We start from the raw sequence: 18,081 nt of genomic DNA on the forward strand, positions 1-18,081 counted from the left end.
CATCTTAAAGCATTAAGGAGAGAAGTTTCAAGAAAATCAGTTTTTGCTCATTAATATGCAAATTTATGCAGCAAGGCATCTGTGGTGTCAGTATGAAGTTTCTACAGGTGTTGCTCTTGAGTTATTTTGTTCACATTAATGTGTCTACACACAGACACACAGACACCATGAAGACACTAAAAAAAGGATTTCAGTAGTCTTCAGTCATGATGTTCAAGTCTGGTCATTGTCATAGCCGTTACTTATCAAGATGAATCTCAAAAGTCACTCTGACTCTCCGTTCTCCTGTCATCACTCTCCTGTCTTCACTCGTAACCTCTTCAGAGCACAAGCAGTACTGGACACACTGCAAATCCCTTTATGAGGACCAGTCAGGTCTTGTTTATGGCCTGGGCTCACTCATGTAAAGCTCAATATTTCACTCCTTCACTATGAGTTTATATAGTGCACAGCTCATTTGAGGTCTCCCTGCTTGGTCCGGCTGCTCGGCCCATGAAGAGGCCGGCGGGAACGCAGCACCTGCAGCAGGACGAGCAACAGGAGAAAACATACGCAGCAGCAGCCATGTTGTGTCCAAACAGAATGGGTCTTTATTCAGGAAGTGAAAGAAAAAAAGATAGTAATCAACACCCCATTTAAATACAAAACCAACAAAAATAAAAATCAACATGATATTCATTTTGCATATCAAAGAACCATTCAGTAATAATTACAATCCGACACCTCATAAACCACTTTTGTGAATCTATACACAAACTCTGATTTAGAAATTAGTTACTTTAACAATAATATTACAAATATTTAGCTTTAAAAATAATTCAACTCAAAATAATATCTTAGCAATTAGCATCTTAAAATGATATATACTGTATTTCCACATAAAAATACAAAATAATACCAATGACATTTAATATGAAAAATTATTCCAAGAATTCTGCTACTAGTAAATGAAATAAAAATACAGGATAAAACAAGATGAAATGAAATAGAAATATGCATGAAAAAGTCTCTCCTTTTGTTAGCAAAACACTATCCAAAATAACTACAATCATTTACATCAGTACAAAGATATCTGGATTTAAAAATAGTTGCAATGAAAAAAAGGGGTTTATTTTCTGACAGTAAAAAATGACACTGTGGATCAGAAATCTGCAAAATATGCAATGAAAAAAATAAATCTGCATTAAAAAGGTTTACACTGTAATTCTTACTTTTATACAAACATTAGAAACAGTATTGCACATCACAACACAGATTCGAGGTTAGTCAGCCTTTCAAAATGTGTTATATTCAAGTTTCAGAGCATCTACGAGGACAGGCAGCTGGGGCCTCGATGCAACAGGGGAGAATCTCAAGTGTCTTCCATGAATATAATAGATCCTTCATGTTTCCTTCCTTCAAATTAAATGTGTAATGTGTACTAAAAGAAGAATCAGTTACTCAAATCGCATATCAAAAACCTTTGATGCCGTACTAAAATCTTGATGACGTGATTCTTTGTCTTTGAACAGAACTTTGCTTTTGGACATAATTAGCATTAGGGGAAATAAAATGTATAATAGTCCTATTTAAATAGAAAAATACAATCAAAATCAAATAGTTATTTGTCTACAAAAATAGTGAAATAAATATGATTTTTACAAAAACAAAGACACATACAGAACAAAGTAACAGTGTTCAACATAGAAAATAGAACCTCACAAAACAGCACGAGTCAAGTGTTACAGGTGACGATATTCAAACAAGTTCTCTTCTGAGTACGACACCATGAGAACTAGTGCCACAGGGAAATATATATATATATATAGATAGATAAACGATGGGAGTTACTATATCATTCATTTGCTTTCGTTTGCTCCTCAGTTGTGGCTGTCATGCTGTAGAACCGACCAAGCTACAGCGCAGCACCCTGTGACACTATGTGACTCCCAGTCCTCACAACAACCAGACTACCGTAGAATATATTAGAAAATATTGGATTCCTGCTCTATTCATACAGAACATAGATAACTTAAGACCACTGCTTCACGCTACACTTTAAATAAGTAATCATGAAAAAATAAAATTTAATAAATCATCTGTAGAATTATAAATAGGTAAAGGTCTTGGAGAACCTAACAGTAGCAAAGTAGGTGATATCCCAAGTCTGCATTCAAATCATTGACTTGTTGGGGGGGGGGGGGGGGGGAGAGAAATGAATAAGAACAAAAATGAGGGGAATATAGAAAAGTAGTGCATAATATATTATAAAAAATAATTAGGGATATTGGGGATATTGAAGGGCCAGTGATGGGTGACAAGTTGACGGAAACAAATTAAATTATATGATCCAAGTATCCGAGGATGGGAGTAAATAAACCGAAAATCTCATTTCCATTAAGGTTTTGTAACAGTATACACTTGACGCCTGAAACACCGATACCAAGGACCACACACCAGGGCATGGAACACAAAACCACAATGACACCAGAGCTATACTGCAGATACACACTTGTACAGTACCAAAACGGATGGCTGGGGCACCAGCAGCATCCTCTGCTCACAGAAAGATTGTCCCTAAAGAGTATTTAAAGAGTGACATACTTTAAGGGTCACAGTCCAAAACAAACAGACAAACAAACAAATAGAACTTAGAGTTATTCCGCATGTCAAAAGACCACGTGTCGTTCGTCATCCTCATCACAATCACTTATTGAGGAGGCGCTTTTCTTCATCTTCCAGTAAAAAGACATAAATTGGGCCAGAATTCCTCTGGATTCACGGAGCCGCAAACACACACAGTGCCAGAGCCTGATTGTTTCTAGTAATGAAACTAGTAATTAAAAACAGAACAAAACGAAGAGAACATGTTCTAAGGATGCTCATTTAACGTAGCCGTCTCCCTCACAACACTGTAACAGTGGTGCTGATTGGCCGACTAGTTTCACACCGGGCACTTTATGCTGCACACACGCATTTCTCCCAGTCAAGTCTGTAGCTGGTCAAGTCTTTCAAGCTGATCGAGTCTTTTGAAGTCTATTTGTTTGAATTTGGTCTGCCAAGGGCGACGCTACGTTAGAATAACCTTTGCAACCACACAAGATAAGGGCTAGGAAGGGTGAAGGCAGAGTAATTTGATGTTCTATTCTCCTCTACATAATCTGCTTGTAACTAAACTAGAACCTCAGTCTACATTAACAAGGGTCACACAGCACAGAGACGACACAAACACAAACCACTGAACACCACTCTGCTTCTCAACAGGATTTTTTTTTTTTTTTTGCCACACAAGCCACCATGTCACAAAATGATGGCATCAACTAGTCTACAGTAGAACCAATATCGCTTTTTGTATCATAAGTATGTAAACGGATCAAACAACAGATAAACATCAATGCATGCAAGTTTAAATAAGTTTTTTTTTTTCACTTATTTAGCTTTGTCTTCGTCTGATTTTTTTCTCTCTTAGGCATCTGTAATGGTTGGTCATGCTACTCACCATAGAATTTTATGTTTTGTCTTTAATAATGATTTCAGTGGTTTGTTTTTTTTGTGATTTTTCTCAACATCTATCCTGCATGCAATTTGTGTAGCTAATCCTATTGACATAACATGCACTTTAACTTTTTCCACGGCAATGGGGGCCATAAGTGGTTGAGTGCAGACTGCATTTCATTTTTCAGGATTCTGATTTATAAATGGCATTAAATATAATACCTATACATCTATTCATATATATATATATGTATATATAGCAGCAAAGCTTCTAATATAGCTTGTAATTATAAATGTTATTGTTGAATACAGTTAATACAAACCAGATTTTGTATTTTGAGGTAACATTTTATGGGTCAATATGAGCGCAGAAATAACCCTATCATCTTTTTCAATAAAGTCCCTAACAAGAAGAAAGAGCACATAGCAACATTAGAAAATAAGAGTTTGTTTTGCGGCAGAAATGTATCAATTTTATGCTTCCTATCATTTTGCTACCTTTGGTTAATGACCTGGGGCAGGCGTCGAGATTAAAGAATCAAGATTTTCCCAGAAACAAGTGTGCGCTACACGCACTGTGGGGTGGCTAGCAGCAGACAAACAGACAGACAAGCTGCCCCCATGCAAAAACATTCCCATATCTACTTTAAATCTCACATACAAAAATAATAATAATAAAAAAAACTACAAAAATCAATCTCTTTTTAAATCTCCTCTTAGAAAACATGAAAGTACCACAAAAGAGTTGTAGAGTTGTCAGAGCCTGAGATGTGAGGGGGGTTTTGGTGAAAAACTGAGGCTTGTGGTGTTTGGCTGCTACAAAAGATATATAGATATATGTATATATATACTGTATAGTGTTATGTACTCGATTATACTGATAGCTTAGGAGAGCAGGAGAGGCAGAGCGATGCTCTTTTTCCTGGTAGCTAGTGTTTTCTTTCCTTTTCCTCTGACCGTGTCACCATGGCTGTGGTCGCATCTCTAGTTCCAGCGGAAGTGGATCTGGCGCGGGCGGTCGGCCCCCTCTTTGACCAGGGGCTTGTGAAACTCTCGTCCGGCGCGGGAGTGGATGTTGGCCCAGCAGAATTCACAGTAGTACTGCAGGCAGGTGACGTTAGCGCAGAAGAAGGGAGCAAACTTCCCTCCGCAGCGCGCGCCCTGGCACTCATCACACAGCTGGTCATCCAGGACATACGGCTTCACCTCCACCTGCAGACAAACACAGCAGAGAGGACAGGGAGAGAGCACAGGTCAATATACTGAAAGAGCAATGAGTGAAAAGGAATACGTTCATGGAGGGACTTGAACAGTAAAAAATGTAATGAAATATAGTAGTTATAGCAGAATACATACATGAAGGAGGTATTGAAAATGCAACAGAATATTCAGACTGGAGCAGCTTGCTCGAGACTAATATTAAGAAACAAAGGAGTCTGGGCTTATAGGAGCAGAGACTGGGAAGGAAGCTAATTCAATCAGCCCTAATAAGCTTTTGCCTCACCATAGCAACGAGCCACTGACTACTTGACTGTGATGATGCTGATGGCACACACACACACACACACACACGGTTTGAATGACACATCCTAATGATGACTGAGTCACACACACTCCGTTTCTGAATTTCTCAACCACAGCTCCGTTGCTAATGAGAAAGGAGAGGGGGGCACTGTACCCGCTTGTCAATGTCTCCATGCTGCAGCTGGACGAATCTCGCGCTGATGGCAGCAATGTAACTCTGCTGATTGGAGAAGGCCACTCGCCCCGCCCCCTTTGGGTACTTGAGCTCTGGATCGGTGTCAATCCCCGCGTAGCAGACTCCGCCGTAGAGACGGTCCATAATCATGGCCAGCTCGACTGGCGAGAGAGATAGCGAGTACCATGGGGGAAGGAAAGGAAAACAAGAGAATTGATTTAAATAGGAGAAAGGACAGACAAAAAAAGAATGTGGGAGGAGACGAGGAAGTGACACAGGAGGAGGTGAGATGGGGGAGGAGGTGAGACAGAGTGGGGGAGAGGCTGTCAGACTAATTGCTGCAGATAGGATTTTGTCAGATCTCAGCTGCTCATCTCACGCCGATTAAACATACAGCTGATCATTTATTGCAATATGTACCTGTCAAGGCGACAAGAACATCTGAATCTACGCACAAAACACAACACAGAGATGAAATTGCTTGAGAATAACAAGGCGGGGGTATTTACTTGCTCTCAGGGGGCGAGGAACGCCTCCCACAAAGATGGTCTTGCGGGGATCAAGGGGCTGAGAGCCGTCCATCACAAAATCACTGTCGCTCAGGTTCCAAGGGCGAATCTGGACCTGCAGTCAAAGACAAAACTTGATGTTAAATCAGCTCTCTCTTCCTCCAGAAAATTCCAATGAAAACTTTCAGTCTTTTTAGCTAGAGTGAACTGGAGCTGCTGAACTCACAGGCTTGTCCTTTATGGTGGGGCTGGAGACACACAGGTAGAGCTTCCCATCCTCCTCCATGCAGGCTTCAATCAAAGCCTGCACCGAGCTCTCCTCCTGGAACAGCAGGAAGGCGTAACCTAGGAAACACACACACACACACACATATGCACAGCTTCAGTTAGATACAATCTGGAAACATGCTGGATAGGTACACTAAAGCACTTGGGAACAAATGTCTATAAAAACATGGGAGATATGTTCTAACCTTGGTTTATCAGGATGTTTTCAAGTGAATCCTTATTTATTTAGCTTCACACCATCCATGCACAGTGTAAAGACAATAGTAGTAATAGTAGCCATACATTGATATGTTTAATATTATGGAGGCCGGCTGCTTTCATCAGTACCTTTAGGGGGGAAGTAAGACTTGCTCTCTGCTTTGTGTGGCCAGTCCACCACCAGGTGACCAAAGCGGCGGAAGCTTGAGGTTATCTCATCTGAAAAATGAGCGATAGACAGACGAAGAGAGAGAAAGAGGGTTGGATGATACAAATACAAATAGAAGGACCAAAGAGAGCACAGGCATCCTAGTTGGTAGTTTACTGCCATCATAAAACACTGTATTATGATCCTCCTCTCACCTTCATCTATGTCAGGGGGCAAACCGCCCACAAACACTTTACGGGAGAAGCGCTCAATGCGCTCCCCGTTTTGGTGGGGGTAACAGTTGGGGGAGCCGAGGACTCCTGGGACACCCTGGTTGCCATGGCCATCATCAAGGAGATTGTCATCAATAGGGAAGAGGGAGGAGCGGCCTGGTGGAGAAGGGAGACAGGTTAAGGCCAACAGCAAATGTCAAGCATTCAAAGTACATGCTCACAAACACATATCCAAATCCAGTCATATTACATGCCTCTGCTTTATGGGTATGAGGCGTTAAACCGGACTGTTATGAAACTTTTATATCTCTGCTATGACTAGGACAAAACACTAATTCAGCGGAGAGGCTGTAATGTGTCCACTCTCATTGCAGCTTTATGCTCGGTGGTTGTGAGACAAAGCACAAGCTTAAAGTGATGGAGGATTATGTACAATCTAGTTTTTGTAGGTCTAAATCCGGGACACGCAATCATGTGTGCTCCAATCTGAGTAGTGTAGCAGATAAAGCAAGTGTGGAAAGGCAGGCTGCGTGGGACAAAGCTGTTAACAAAATAGCAGAGCAGAGCACAACTGACATAATGGTCCAGGTAAATGTGACCAAACCTGAAACCCTCGGCATCATGCATGTCTGGACATAAACACAATAAAATACAAAAGTAATGTTTTCTTCTATTTTGTTTAGCAAATTATTGGACAAAATGGAAACATCGTAATAATTACATAACAACACTGTAAATGTTGTGAAATGTTGTGTCCTGAAAATAAGAGTAGAATAGAAAGAAATCTTGTCTGAATCCAGACCTAATGCCTCAGTTTGGTAGCTGTTCAAGCATTAAAGCATGCCATAATAGAATAAGCCACAATAACAAAGACATGTTGTAGAAAGCTGAGTTTACCTCTACGTCTCCCATAGCTCCTGGCTGCATGTAAACAAAGTACAGAGTACAAGTTTCAGCTGTGCAGACATTTCTCAGAGGGTAGAGCTAACCTCCATAGATTTTAATGTGCAGACAGGTCTCTTTACCAACCAATTCAGATAGCGTCAGATAAGCTGTCAGTCACAGAAAAGTACCCCAAATTGACTCAGAAATACTTTAAATGCCCTATATTGTATCACACCTTTCACATTAAAATGCAGGCTCAGAATTATTTGCAAAATGCTATCTGACCCAGGCCCGTGTCCTGGTGGGATTGTTATAAAACATAATTTTTGTCACCACCATGAAGAAAAAAGGCTCTGCAGGGCTACGATTATTCCAAACGGGCTTTAGGCTGCCTGTATAAGTGGATCCAAAGGTACTGACAATCCTCATCTCAAAGAGGGGATTCAGATATAACGGAGTCCTGTTCGTGGCACATTCCAGCTTCTCATGTGACTTTTAACAATGGAATCATGCCAACTTGTCATGTGAGGACCATTACAAAACATTCCTACGTGACATACTTTTTTAATCCTACATCTCACGAGAATGGGAGTAATAATCTCTGGTACATATTGGGTTTGAATTGATTAAATTTGGTGACTAACAAACACTGATAGAAATTCTCATCTCATACAGCAGGTCTGCTAAAGTAGTGTTACACTGCTGCACCCCTGAGCCTGGTGAGTCTATCTAATGAGGAGTAACAGTGAAAGCATCATGAATGGAGCAGAGACACAGAGGGAGATGGTGCTAAGAGATAATTACCATTGAGCATGAGCAGGCCGTCGGCCCCAGGGTGAGGGCATCCCACACGGCCTGACATGAGAAACACACACACGCACACACACACACACACACGCACACACACACACACACACACACAAATAGGGATGAGACACAGAGCAGATGGGGAGGACAGGGCGAGGCCAACGTGTGTACAGGGGTGCGTGCACACACACCCACAGTCACCCATACACACACACTCACACACACACACACACACACACACACACACACACACACACACACACACAGCCATGATGCCTGCCTGTGCATGTGTTGCAGTAGGCTTGTCACATGTCCACATTGAGCACTACAGTCAGTAAGGAAGAACAAAACCTCTCTTTATCCTCAAACACAGCCTGAGCTGGCAAATTGAGAAAACAGAAACAACTTAACAAAATGTAAAGCTACAGAGGGTCGCCACCATGAATACAGCAAGACTTTAGACAGAACTAATCACTGGCTCTTCGGCTCTAAGAAAACAACTTTGAAGGCTGTGTAGCACCACTGGTCTGATTTTAATGAAACTTGAAGGGATGATGCATCTTGTTACTGATTGGCCCAAGGGGTGCTTGACGTATGTTTAGTACTTTTTTACATGACACAATTAATGCAGAATCCAAGTCAGGTTACTTAAGGAAAGGTTAAAGAAAAAAACAGAACCACCTGACAGCCCCATAAATCTCAGGTTTATGCATTAAATTGTGCCAGTTGCATATTTTTGCCAGAAAAATGTATGGCCAATTTAGCTAATACATTTTTTATGTCCTGTTTCAGCTGTACCATGTCGGTTTATGAGGTCCTGTTAGTCTGGAGCTGCAAGCCAGTATACACTGTTAGGTTAGTCATGGCAATGCTATAAATGGCAGAGCCCACCCTTCCAAACCCTCCTTTCCTCTCCTCTCCTCTCTTGGCTGTCACACACAGTGTGTGAAAGTGTGATCACATCTAAAATTAGTCTAGTTCCCTCTCTCTCTGCTGCGCACACTGGCCCATGTCCTCTCCATCTGCTCCTGCAGGAAAAACAAGAAACTCAACCTAGAAAGGAGTTCAGGTTGACACCCAGTCCTAGTTCTAGCAGGGCCTCAGTGTTGAATCTACAAATAACCAACCAAGAACCTACACCACAACGTATGTACACCAAGTCAGCAAAAATAATGAACAATGGTGCTTGGTGATTATACACATAATACAAACAACTGACTATCATATAGGTGGTATGGCTTCACTATTTACACAAACAACTGAACATATCTCACTGAGGAATTATCTAAGTTATTTCTAGGTCATGTCCTGTTAATCCATTCAAATGCAATTCAAATGTAGCTGGCCTGCCAGTTTGTAACTGAGTTACAAACCGTCTTCTCAGTGGGAGGACGGTAAGAGCGGTGCAGTTATTTGACACTGCTGCTCTGATGTCCAGCAGCTGAGCCGGGAGGCCGGGGCCAGTGCTGTCAGTGTCACCCTACAGTCTCTGCTCGCTCCTGCCGACCAATGGGGAAGGACCCAGTAATATTCCTAAACCTTTCATCGTAAAATCCTAAGACACGTGTGATACGACTGGTGAATTCTTGGAAAGTGTAACATATATGTTGGGAGCATAAATGAAAATGAGTAATGCATATAAAACATATGGTACATCTGTCATAAAACACCCATAACTTAATTGGAGATATTCATGGGAAAATGCCCGGCCTCTCCTCCTCTTTCTCCTCCCCTCTTTACTCTGCTGTGTGTGCTGCCTAGGTTAAGTAGCAGCAGGATCAGAGCTGGAAGGTCATGTAAATGTGCAGCCGGTGGCAGAAGTAATAAGCCCTCAGCAGGGAGAAAATAAGATGGTCTGCGGCAAAACAACGCAGCTCTGGGCCTGTCACTGCCCTGTATTGAGCGAATGGGCTTCCTCTCCAGACTGTTTAACCCAACCAAGCCTGAACACGCTCACCTCCTTCTAACCCCCAAATGTGGACACTAAGAAAAGGACAATCTTACCTTTCATTGGATCCTGCTCCGCTCGCATGATGTCGATCAGAGAGCTTTCCAGGGAGTGCATGTTCAGACTGTCGTACATTCTGGAGCGGTCCTGAGAAACAGAGGTACGAGGTTTATATCATCCACACAGATTATTAATGCTGAAACCGAGCTGCCAAAACAATCACACGTCATTATGCATAATCATAATTACACTAAGTATCATGTTTGTAACACACTTTCGTGATTTGGCTTATGGTGATAAAGCCTCTGAAGTGTGTGGGCGTTTGGCTTAACATTTAAGAGATTTAAGAGTGTGAGTAGCACACGCTTGGATTAACATTCTTTCCGTATTTATTCACTTTAGGGGTCCGAAGGTATGTTATGTTTGTGAGCCGCCTGTACAACGGATTCCCCAGGATCTCTGGACTAGTTCCCAGAGACAGAGAGAATGGAAACCAAATCCATGAATGGCATTTAGCCGGAGAGCTGGGATGGAGGTTATGAGCTCATCAGTGGGCCAATAAGGCGGCCCTCCTGTTAGATCAACCATCATAGACCCATATGGCAATGTTCTGGTGACTAGCATACCACAGAGAACAAACCTTCCTCACCGCAAGCAGCAAGATGAAAGGTAAAAAGGTCAATACTTCAGGCACTGAATAGTAAAGGATCGAAGGGCTGCTCAATGCCCTTTTGCATTGCTTTTCCATTCATTCATTTTTAGTATGATAGTGAAAATAAGTTCTACAGGATGGCATGAGTTAGAATTATAACTCTTTCATTTACTTTATATGGAGAGTTTCCTAGTATCAAGGGCATAATTTATATTTACTTTATCACTATATTACTTGTTTCAATGATATTGATAATGGAATCATTGAGTCCCCTTCAACAGGGAACCAGAGACTGAATACTGGTTCACATCCACTGCTAACCAGGCATCCAGAATTGCCGAAGCTTTCCAGTCCAGTGATCTATCAGTCTGCGAGTCGTTTGTGATGACAGGTCAAGGTATCCAGACGGACTGGAAGCCACCAGTCAGAACTGCTGGCAGCAGGAGGTTTGTCCACTAAAAAGCTTTTGACTGGATATCAGATTATTGCAGTCCAGCTAGGGTCCATCCCAGTCCATTTACTGCTGGCATAATGGATATTCTTTTGGAAAAACTCTGACTAGAAACACTTAAGTTAAAGATGGTTGAGGGAAAAACAGTGTCAGATGGGCATTCTCTTCAATTTTAAGGATATAGACTTTTAGGGTGACAGCAAGCCTTTCTGTACAATGTTGGCTGTTAAGGTTTGTTAAGTGGATGGGTTTACTAAAGGCACAATATTCTCTCCAAAATGAAAAGGTATTTTGTACTTGACCCTCTCCTATCTCTCTCTGTTTAATCTCTTTGTTGAAAACATGACACAGCAGAGATGTGTCACTGACTGCCAAGCATTAAACAGAAAGGAAGGAAGGAAAAGACTTGGAATCTGAAGAATTCTGGGTCGGACACTGTTTATGGAAATTAACAATCCATGGAGTCGGGCCTGTTTCCTGGAAAAGGAAGAGTAGCACTCCTTGGCACTGGTACCACTAATAATTTCAGCTTGCAGCACCAGTACATCATTTGGTGACACCAATATTTGAGTTCAGAGACGGCATTATATACACCAACGAATATCTTGTCCATTCCAAGTCATTAAGATGTTCCATTATGCCCAGAATGATTTACTGCGCTGTACTGATTTGATAAAAGTAAAGAATTTCCTACAATAGGTGGTAATGGAATATATATATATTTTTTGCTGTTATTGATCGCTGATTTGCTTTTATTGAATGCAGAATCAGTGTAGAAGTCCTTAAGGGACACCTCAAATTATCAACTGTACTCTCTCCATATACTTTCTCTTCCAAGACAAGTCCAAGTCCAAGACAACCAATGCAGTCTGTCTTATGTGACAACAATGAAAATCTAACAATTTACACTAATGACATATCAAAAGTCTGTGACTGACACTGTTTTTACTTTAGAATTAATACCTCATTACAGCCTAACTGGCAACACTGAGTTCTGAAAATACGGGCTTATAATTTATTGCAATCTATTTTAACTTTTGCAAATGAACCTCTTAAGATGTGAATTGACACAATTATCAGAAGTTGATTCAGAAATAATTGTACAAAAAGAAATGATAATTGTTGAGACAATGACACTGAGGTTATCATTGAAACAAGTAATGCAGTTATAAAATAAATATGCAGTTATAAAATAAATATGAAGTCCATAATATAATAGTTGCCTTCGTGATTTAGTGTTAAAATCTTGCCCAAATCACCAATAAGACAGATCATTTCTACCAGTATCTATACGATATTTTTTGCTAGCAAGCCATGCACATTATCTATCTGAAACTTGTAAAAAGAGAAGCACATTTGATTCAATGTAATTCTATTTGTTTGGAATGTGCAGGCCGAAAAAAGTGATTTACTGCAATGTTACAGCTTAGCCAATATTAACTAACTTGTTAAATCTGGTTAACTGCGCTCATTAAATTAAACTGTTTAGAAATAACCTAATACACCACAAAGAGAGACCAAGTGGTCGCTGGCTCGGGCGAGTCACATCAGGCTATGAACCGAGAGAGAAGAGAGAGCGTGGAGAGGATCTCTAACAGCTCTGCCCCTCTGGAATGGGTTAGGGTCAGAAATAGTTTACAGTTTTCAGTCACCGAAGAAAAGAAAACATATGGCTTTAATATTTTTTTCTCCTGGAAAATTATGAATCTAATTTTGGGAAACAAAGGGAATTTTGCCACAGCAGTACCAAAGAAACATTTCAGTGAGACGTGACCAAATGGTGACCATCTAGAGCCTTGTACAGCCTTGACAGGAGAAAGTTAAGAGGCACCATGGCAGGAAAATTATAGTCATGTCATTCACACATTTGATGACCACCAGTAGATCTTTCTTATGGGCCTGTTAGCCTCTACCATCTTCCTAACAAAGCCCACAACTGGGTGCATAATAAAATGGGATGAGATTAGTTGCTGGCTGCTTTGCACAGAAAGCGCTTTAGCAGCCTTGATACCTGAAATAGATCCATCTCACCTACAAGATGTTATACTTTCCTGAGCTTGAATCCAGCCCATCCCCCACTCTGTGACACCTTTGATGAAAGCTGCAGAGTTGAATCAATTCACACCACTCACATCTGATTGAAATGCTAACTATCCTGGCCCTGTTGGAATTGATATTTACTCTCTGCGATGTGCTTCTGAAAAATCCTTCCTGCTCCCAGTCTCTCTGACCTCACTGTCTCCATTACTAAGACTAATGTTTGGTTTTAGCTTATCCTTCGCTACTACAAAACAGCAGCAGAACTCATTCAGAGCTTTAATCCATCCTGTCTCTCTCCCGCAGCTTTGTAGGTAGCGTAATAATGCGCATGCTCTCATCTCCTCTCTCGCTCCCTTGATCCAATATCTAATTCAGGAGCTGATTCAGTAATCCTCTGTTCCCAGTTCTTTCCCAACGTTAAAACCATTGACTCTCGTGACAACAAACAAGAATATAGTAACACAAAGACACAACCAACCTCTAAACAACCCCCCACCTCAACCACCAACCGACCCATGAACACCAGACAAAGACACATAAACAACACACATCAACCCCAAAACACATACCTGCAGGGGCAACAAGGTGTTGCTGTTGCTGTCTGTTCGAAACATGTTCTCCTCAATCCAGGACTTAGGCCCCAGTGATCCACCAGAGCGTGGGAACTTGGGAGGAGCGATGACGTTGCTGGAGAAGGGCTTCTTCATGGGTGAGACGTGGCTGACCGAGCCTGGCATGCCCATGCCTCCCCCTCTGCGGTGGTCCCGGCCCCAGGACATCCCCCCGGAGCCCCAGCCACTCCCCTGGTGACTGCCCCAGGGAGACGGCTTCACCATGGGCTGCAGAAGGCGTGGATAAAGGGTGGGGGGCAGTTAGAGACCGAGCTTGAAAGAGCGCGCGCGCCTTTTCGCACCTTTTTAGTATCTTTATATGACTTTCTTTTTATCCTATCCTGTCTTTATTATCCTGTCTTTTTCCCCTCTGTCAGCCTAGTCATGGCCTGGCCTGATCTGCTCCTGTAGCAGGGTGGGTGAGTGGGTAAGAAGATTTAAGGCTTTAAGACTAATACTAAGTATCCCGTGCACTGCGACACCACCAGTGCACACCACACTCTCTCTCTCTATGCCTGGACCTCACGTCCACTCTTAAGCATATCATACAATTATCATGCAATTTTAATTATTTTAGACCTAAGTGCAGACTAAGTGTCTTAACACCTGGGTTGGCATCAAGGACACTGCACTTGGTTGGTTTTATTCCTACCTTTTAGAAAGAACCTTCGCGGTCACCAACTACTCATCTTCTACAACTCACATTACCTGTGGTGTACCACAAGGTTCTATTTTAGGTCCAATTTTATTTTCAATCTATATGCTGCCACTTGGCCAAATTATCCAAAGACACAATGTCTCTTTTCATTGCTACGCAGAGGACACACAGATATACCTTCCCCTGAGACCTGGTGACCCAAACAGCCTAGCTGCTGTTGTAGATTGCCTCAATGACATCAACTGTTGGATGGCACAGAATTTTCTTCAGCTCAATAACTCAAAATCAGAAATCATATTGTTCAGTCCCACAAATTCTATCAGTCATATCAGTCATATCTGGCATCTCCTTTCTGGCATCAACCAAAAGTCACTCTCTCGCCTCCAACTATTTCAGAACGCAGCAGCTCGGCTTCTTACTGGTTCTAACAGACGACATCACATCACCCCAATCCTGGCTGCTCTCCATTGGCTCCCTGTTCATTTTAGAATTGATTTTAAGATTTTACTGATCACTTTTAAAACACGTTTGGGTCTGGCTCCAAGCTACATAACAGATATGTTGACCAAATATGAGCCAGTGCGCAGCCTTAGATCCTCAGGCGGGGCCCTTCTGGCTGTTCCAAAGTCTAGACTTAAAACTAAAGGTGGCCGCGCTTTTTCCATCAGGACCCCTCGGCTTTCGAACGTCCTGCCTGAGGAGATAAGGCTAGCAGAATCAGTGACTTCTTTTAAATCACTTCTTAAAACCCATTTTTATAGACTTGCTTTTATGTGATGCCATCTTTTTATCATCTTTCTATTGTCTTTTTACATCTTTTATCTTTTATCTTAACTCTATCTTAATTTTATCTTACTTTTATTCTGTTATTTTATTTATTTTTGGTTTTCATCCCATGATTATACCACTATTTACTTGAATGTTTGCTCTTTTCCACCTTTTTTGTCTGTTGTTTATTATTGTTTTATTGCCTTTTAAATTCATAATTTGAGTATTCTGCTTTTATTTTGTCTGTCAAAGCACTTTGTAAACCCTGTTTTTAAAGGTGCTATATAGATAAAGTTATTATTATTATTATTATACATCGAATCTCACCATGCGTAATATCACGTGCTTTCACAGGAAAACCTTTCACAGCGCATGATCGTCTTTCTGTTTCTTGCACACTGAATACATAAATGCAAAACTAAAATTCATTTTCTCGTTTGTTTCAGTTGCAAACAGCTCTATGGGATCTTTGGGTGTGTGTGAGATGGTGGTGCCAGTTGAGCTGACGGTCGTTAGAGGTTTAATGGAATGAGTATTTACACAGCATTGATATCAATGCTGGGGGTTAAAGGTCAGTAACACAGCAACATAATACATATGCACTTTAAGCATTTAAGACATACACACACACAAATGGCAAATGGGAGATTAATCACATGCTCCTGAGAGTATCATGTATCTTCATACGTGTCTCTGCTACTGCTGGTCTTTCCTCTGGCCCCCTACTGGCACTATAACCCCAACCCCACCCTCCCCCACCATCTCACCCCGACACACACACACACACACACATCACCAAGATACTAGATGTTTTCATGTCAGCCTGATAAGCATCCATTTAGGACACCAAACCCAGCAAGCCTTTGTGTTCCCACTGACTGAAGCACAAGACAAGGATGGTCCAGTGCCATGTGACTCAATCCCAGTGCCAGCTTCCAGCAGAGAACAACAGTCAGATTCAGTGATGCTCCCTTGTTCCCCTCTCCTCGCCCCTCCCTTCCTTTGCCCTGAGAGTAGTGACTTCAGCCCTTTCAGAGGACATGACAAATGCATTATAAAAAAAAAAACTACGTAGCCTTCAAGGGCCATGGGATCAGAGTGAATGCACACGCACACACACACCTCTTCAGGCTATGCTTTATCTCTGCAGTGTCACAAGATGCCCCCCAACCTTAGGCACTAAAAATTATGGGGTTCTTCAACAACGCAACTACAGCTTGATTCAAATAGGCTACAAAGAGTTATGGTGGGGTATTAAATCTTTGGCTGTAGGCCTAGTTTCTGTGCATTGGACAGGCATACTCAGCAACAGCAGAAAAAACATGATATAAGACTGTCTACCATCCCTTCCTCTCTTCTCTACCTGGATATGATTCATTTCTCCTGTAATAACTCACCTGATGGTGGTTGTAGTTGTTCCTCTGCTGCAGGAAGGCGCCCTGCTGGGGATGCATCTGCGGGCTGACCGGGGACCGGCGACTCTGCGGCTGCTGAGGGACGTTTATCTGGGGCGAGAAAGGGCCGCTGAAGCCCTGCACGTTAATCCCGGCGCACGGATTAGCTGACACCGGCGAAAAACTCTGGAAGAAGGCCGGGTTGATGGAGGAGGGGATACCTGGGTAGAAGCTGTTGTCAGATTCCGTATTGGGGATCTGGTTAATGGCGTTTGCGTGGATGGGGTTGATGGAGTTGGGTACGGGAGGGGGCGAGGAGCTGGTCTGGACGGACCAAGGGGTGCCGAACCCGGGGAGGGGAGGCGAAGACGAACCCCCGCTGGCGCTCTGCATCTCCTGGGTTGGGAGGTTCGGGAAACCGGCTCCGAGACCTCCGGACAACATATTGCCGGTGCTGCTGCCATTGCCGTTATTTATATGGTGGGTGATGGGGGAGTCCATTTGGATCTTGTTTGGATTTACGGAAGTGGGCGATGGCGACGCAGCATCGGCTTCGGTCTCTTCCACTGGAGAGCCGCAGGGGTCAGCGCTGTGGTCGGGCTTGGAGAACGGCTGCCTCTGCGGCAGGTGACTGAATTGTCCCTGGGGTGGGGGCGACTCCGTGGAGCTAAACTCAGTGTGCTGACTTAACTGCTGATGTATTTTCCGGTTGTGCTGAAGGTCACAGATAGACTGCGTCGGGCAAAAATGATCTCGATCGAAATCGGGAAAATCTCGATTCTGGTTCGTATAGTCCGATGTGAACGAGCCCAGCTGACTGCTGTGGTAGTCGGTTTGGTTCGGCTGCTTCCCGGATTTGCTGATCGTTCTGGCGTTGCTGTCGTTTTCCTCGGCTGACGGGGGTAATTGCGTGGTTGTCACCCCCACAGGCTCATCCTGCATGTTTTGCTGATGCGCAGCAGCTGACAGGAACAGCGGGGACGCGGCGACGCTGCTGAAGGGCGAACCGGGGCGCAACTGGCCGCAGGAAACCGGAGAGGACAAGGCGTAGGATCCGTCAAGGAGAGTGCTTATATTCGCTGCCAGCAAGCCGCAACCGAAATCGCACACTTACTGAAGCAGATATGCGTTTGAAAATGTCTCTTATGCAGCGTTTCCGAATTTCAGTCTCTTTTGGAACAATATAGGACAGCAGTCTTTGAGAAAATGCTATATGGAGAGAGAGAGACAGAGAAAGAGAGAGAGAGGGAGGAGGGGGTCTGGCCTATGCAAATAATACTCGGCTTGTTCTATCAGTGATCTTTCCTCGTTTTACTCG

At 42.7% G+C, this 18,081-nt stretch overlaps 1 protein-coding gene across 3 annotated transcripts; it reads right to left on the minus strand.

The window, feature by feature from the left end:
- Positions 1-586: 586 nt before the first annotated feature.
- On the minus strand, positions 587-17,705 carry cpeb2 (cytoplasmic polyadenylation element binding protein 2). 3 transcript variants are annotated; one of them, XM_078285734.1, is made up of 11 exons: positions 16,767-17,705; positions 13,902-14,171; positions 10,246-10,336; positions 8,239-8,289; positions 7,447-7,470; positions 6,532-6,705; positions 6,298-6,387; positions 5,909-6,027; positions 5,683-5,797; positions 5,153-5,334; positions 587-4,686 (listed from the first exon to the last, which is right to left on the minus strand). In XM_078285734.1, the coding sequence occupies exons 1-11, from the start codon at positions 17,703-17,705 to the stop codon at positions 4,459-4,461; spliced, it is 2,283 nt and encodes a 760-aa protein (XP_078141860.1). In that variant the 3' UTR covers positions 587-4,458. The 3 variants fall into 3 exon arrangements, with proteins under 3 accessions (XP_078141860.1, XP_078141861.1, XP_078141862.1); XM_078285735.1 differs by lacking the exon at positions 7,447-7,470 and having other exon boundaries at positions 16,767-17,225; XM_078285736.1 differs by lacking the exon at positions 7,447-7,470 and having other exon boundaries at positions 13,896-14,171; positions 16,767-17,225.
- Positions 17,706-18,081: the final 376 nt, after the last annotated feature.

The sequence above is a fragment of the Centroberyx gerrardi genome, chromosome 9, assembly GCF_048128805.1.
Source record: "Centroberyx gerrardi isolate f3 chromosome 9, fCenGer3.hap1.cur.20231027, whole genome shotgun sequence".
Taxonomy (NCBI): domain Eukaryota; kingdom Metazoa; phylum Chordata; class Actinopteri; order Beryciformes; family Berycidae; genus Centroberyx; species Centroberyx gerrardi.